Source organism: Calidris pugnax, unplaced genomic scaffold, assembly GCF_001431845.1.
Source record: "Calidris pugnax isolate Ruff unplaced genomic scaffold, ASM143184v1 scaffold108, whole genome shotgun sequence".
Classification (NCBI taxonomy): domain Eukaryota; kingdom Metazoa; phylum Chordata; class Aves; order Charadriiformes; family Scolopacidae; genus Calidris; species Calidris pugnax.
The window spans coordinates 85,154-89,303 of NW_015090845.1; the positions used below are offsets into that span (position 1 = coordinate 85,154).

General features: G+C 63.1%; 1 protein-coding gene across 1 annotated transcript in view; it reads left to right on the plus strand.

Annotated features, from left to right (window-relative positions):
• Positions 1 to 1,566, plus strand: part of DCAKD (dephospho-CoA kinase domain containing) — an 8,474-nt gene extending 6,908 nt beyond the window's left edge. The window contains exon 4 of the mRNA XM_014942688.1: positions 495 to 1,566. Within this exon, the coding sequence (XP_014798174.1) occupies positions 495 to 780 (286 nt within the window). The 3' untranslated portion in view covers positions 781 to 1,566. The remainder of the gene's footprint in view (positions 1 to 494) is intronic.
• Positions 1,567 to 4,150: the final 2,584 nt, after the last annotated feature.

The following is a 4,150-nucleotide window of genomic DNA, read 5'->3' on the forward strand; positions in this document are numbered from 1 at the left end:
TGGCTTCAAGCTGGAGGGGAACAGATTTAGACTGGAGATGAGGAGAGGGTTCTTCACTGTGAGGGTGGTGGAGCACTGGAACAGGTTGCCCAGGGAGGTGGTTGAGGCCCCATCCCTGGAGATATTCAAGGTGAGGCTTGATGAGGCCCTGGGCAACCTGGTCTAGTTGGGGGTGTCCCTGCTGACTGCGGGGGGTGGGACTAGATGGCCTTTGGAGGTCCCTTCCGGCCTGGACCATTCTATGAGTCTATGATTTGGTGTTAGGGGCTGTAGGAATGCCAAACACACGCAGCGGGGTCAGGCTGGGCAGCGCTGCGGGCGCTGGCTCCACTGATCCGAGCGCAGGATGGCTGCGCCGCAGCTGAAACAAAACAGGGAGCATCCCTCCCCCACACTTCACCCCGGCTTTTCCCCCTTGTGCCAAGGAAGGCAGGGAAACCCCCAACTCTTTCCCCTCACACCCCCATCTCAGTGCCACCCTCCTGTCCCGGCAGCGACCCGCCGACGCAGCTCTCTCGGCTGATGAAGAGGAACGGGCTGTCCCAGGCGGAGGCAGAAGCTCGCGTGGCCTCCCAGCTACCCCTGGAGGAGAAGTGCAAATTGGCCACTCACGTCATCGACAACTCCGGGGACCGGGAGAGCACGCGCCGGCAGGTCCTGCGGCTGCACGCCCGCCTGGAGGATTCCCTGGATTTCCTCTGGGCACGGCTGGCGGCCGGCGCGGTCTTGGCTGGGCTCGGAGGGCTGGTGTACCTCCTCCTCCGGCATTTCATCTCTTAATTCACCTTTTCTTTTTGGCATGGAAAAGGGCCTGAATTTTCCAGGTTTGAAAAGGGCAGTGAAAGGCCACCTCTTTTAATGAGCTTTACCAGCTGAATGCAGACAGTGGGATGAGGCGTCTCCTTGCAGACTTCCCAAGGTGAACGTAGAGGCTCCATCTCCCTTCTCCTTTCCTCCTGCTCAGGTTCTTCCCCGACCCTGCAGCTGTGGGGTGGGACCCCTCCCCTGTGGGGTGGGACCCTCCCCTTGCCTGGCTGCAGCCCGTGGAGGGGACGAGGCCCTCGTTGTCTCCCCGTGGGTCTGTGTGGTGGGGCTTGGTGAATTTAGGCACTTTAACGTCTTCCAGCACAATCTCCTCACCGGGGGAATAGGTGGCCTCTTGGGTGCTGTTTCTGCTACCGGGTGTCTCCAGGCTGATCCCCTCCCACCTCGCAGCCCCAGCTAATCTGAATTTAAATGTGGGATTTCCCTTTCTTTCACACCGATTTAACGGAAACGTGTTAAATCATCCTTGGGGGGGGGCCCAGGCAGTGCCTCATTCCACGTGGCTCAGGTGCTCAGCTGGCTGCTCGCCCTCCCTCCTGCCCTCTGTTCCTGCCAGCGTCACTCGTGGGTCTCCCTTGGCTTTGGATCCGAGGGTCCCATCCATCCCCGGAGCCGGGACTTTGCCTCCTCAAACTCATTTTCCGCTGTTTGAGCTTTACCTCCGGCGGTGGTTTCCCTGCGGGAGAGCAGGAGCCGGGGCGAAGGCGGGTGCTGGCTTTTCACGTTCAGTTTTAATAAAGTGCTGACCAGCAGCGGGTTCCCCGCGGCTCCCCAGCCCGCGCCCGCCCCGCGCTGCTCTTTCCTGCCTGGCTCCCAGCTCCTTCCCACGCCGGGGCACGGCCGCGCTCGGTAAAGTTCACCGCACGCAAGCGGAGCCCATCAGCGCGCTCCTGCTCTTTTTTTTTCAGTACAAATCCCCGTGGTGGTCCATCCTGTCTTCTCGGAGCGTCGTCTTCCAGCAGAGGCTGGGGGTGGGGGGGGGCATGGCGTTGTGTTGGCTGCAGACACCCCAGGCTGTGGGTCTGGTTTCCTGGGGTGCGATTCTGGGACTTGTTGGGCTTTGCTGTGGTCGGTGTTTTCCCCCTGGAGCAGCCCCATCCTGTTGTCCCCCCCCCATCCTGTTGTCACCCCCCCATCCTGTTGTCACCCCCTCCCAGTGTTGCCAGCCCCTGCCCTCCACAGTGGTCCCGGGGCTCCTCGGGGATGCTCGGGCTCCAACCCACCTTCCCACCCAGCAGAGTGAGGTGGTGTCCTCACCATCGTGTCCTCACCACTGTGTCCTCACTGTCCCCAGCGCCAGCCTTTGGGCACAGGGACCTTTCCTGGGGTGTCCCAGCCCTTCCCAGCCAGCGTATGCCCCTTTTTGGGGGGCGGGCACCCTTCCATCCTCCTCTACCTCACCCCTGCACCCGGGGGTGCTGTCTTGCTCACCTGGGGACACCCGGTGGTCCCTGTACAGTGACAGCCACAGCCCTGAGCCGGGGCACCCACCCCGAGTACCCCAATTTCCTGGCAGTGCTGGGGGGGGCCGCGCACGAGCACTAACTCTCCCCTGGGTGTCCTCACCACCGTGTCCTCACCACCGTGTCCTCGCTGTCCCCAGCACCAGCCTTTGGGCACAGGGACCTTTCCTGGGGTGTCCCAGCCCTTCCCAGCCAGCGTATGCCCCTTTTTGGGGGGCGGGCACCCTTCCATCCTCCTCTACCTCACCCCTGCACCCGGGGGTGCTGTCTTGCTCACCTGGGGACACCCGGTGGTCCCTGTACAGTGACAGCCACAGCCCTGAGCCGGGGCACCCACCCCGAGTACCCCAATTTCCAGGCGCATGAGCACCAACTCTCCCCTGCCTTTTTTCTTTCATTTTTTTAATTCTCCTGTAATTGCGGTGGCGATGGCGGGATCCCCCGCAGCCAGCCATAAATCAGGGCTGGCTCAGCCCGAGATAAGCTCTGGTTGCCCCCCTCCCTCCCGCTGCCGCCGGGCCCGGGGAGGGGGGGAAGGAAGGAGAAGGCGAGGCGGGCGCCCTAATCGCATTTGGCGCTGGCTGGGCCCTGCTGACGCTCGCCAGCGCTAACGAGTTTAGCGGGAATGAGGGAGCGAGGGGCTGCGGGGGGTGGGTGAGGTGCAGGGTCCCCACGGTGATGGCTGGGGCTGGCGTGGCCTTGGGGTGCCCAGTTTGGGGGTGGCTGGTGGCCTGGGCTGAGCTGGGGGCGAGGCCCCTGGGTGGGCTGTGTGCCCGGGCATGGCACCTGCTGGGGAAGGGCCACCAAGTGTGTGGCCACCAAGTCCTTCCTGTGGTTTTTGATGTCATTCCCATGGTTTCTGATGTCCCTCCCGTGGGCTCTGATGTCCCTCCTGTGGGCACCGCGTGGTCCCCAACCACAGCAGCTGCCCCAGCGTCCCCCCAGCACCCACAGACCTGCCCGGGTCCCCCTCCTGGCCACCCCCCAGCCAAACCCCATGGGGACAAGGTGGCAGGACACCCCGTGTCCAGGGTGGTGGTCGCACCCCCACAGTCCACAGCCGTCCCCGTGGGTGACAGGTGGCTGCAGGGTGGCAGGGACAGTGGAGGGGGCCTGAAGGGCAGCGTGTGTCTGGCTGGGGGGGGGTCACAACCCGGCTGAGACCCGTGCACTCATGACACAGATGCTGTCCCTGAGCTGCCTCCTGGTGGGTGCCAGCGGTGCCCCAGGGGTGCTCTGCTGTGTCTCCCAGCCCTGACACATCCCCCCAGTGCCGGGTGCTGAGGCTGCCCCAGCTCAGTGCACCTCCCACCATCGATCGGGCAGTGTCTGGAGTGGCTGTGGCCCCTCTGTCCCCTCGCTCCGGGGCTGTTGGGGCTGTTTGAGCTGTGGGGCGTTGTTTGAGCTGTGGGGTGTTGTTTGAGTTGTTGGGGCTGTTGTTTGAGCTGTGGGGTGTTGTTTGAGCTGTTGGGGCTGTTGTTTGAGCTGTAGGGTGTTGTTTGAGCCGTGGGGTGTTGTTTGAGCCGTGGGGTGTTGTTGGAGCTGTGGGGCTGTTGTTTAAACTGTGGGGCTGTTGTTTGAGCTGTGGGGCTGTTGTTTGAGCTGTGGGGTGGTGTTTGAGCTGTTGGGGCTGTTGTTTGAGCCGTGGGGCTGTTGTTTGAGCTGTGGGGTGTTGTTTGAGCTGTGGGGCTGTTGTTTGAGCTGTGGGGTGTTTGAGCTGTGGGGCTGTTGTTTGAGCAGGAGCCGGGACACGTGGAGCACAAGCCAAATATTTAACTCTGCAAATTGCTGCCGGGATCGATGGCGCTGCGGCTGCCGGGGGCTGTGATGGGCGGCCGCCCCTCCCCACTGCACCCCCTCCC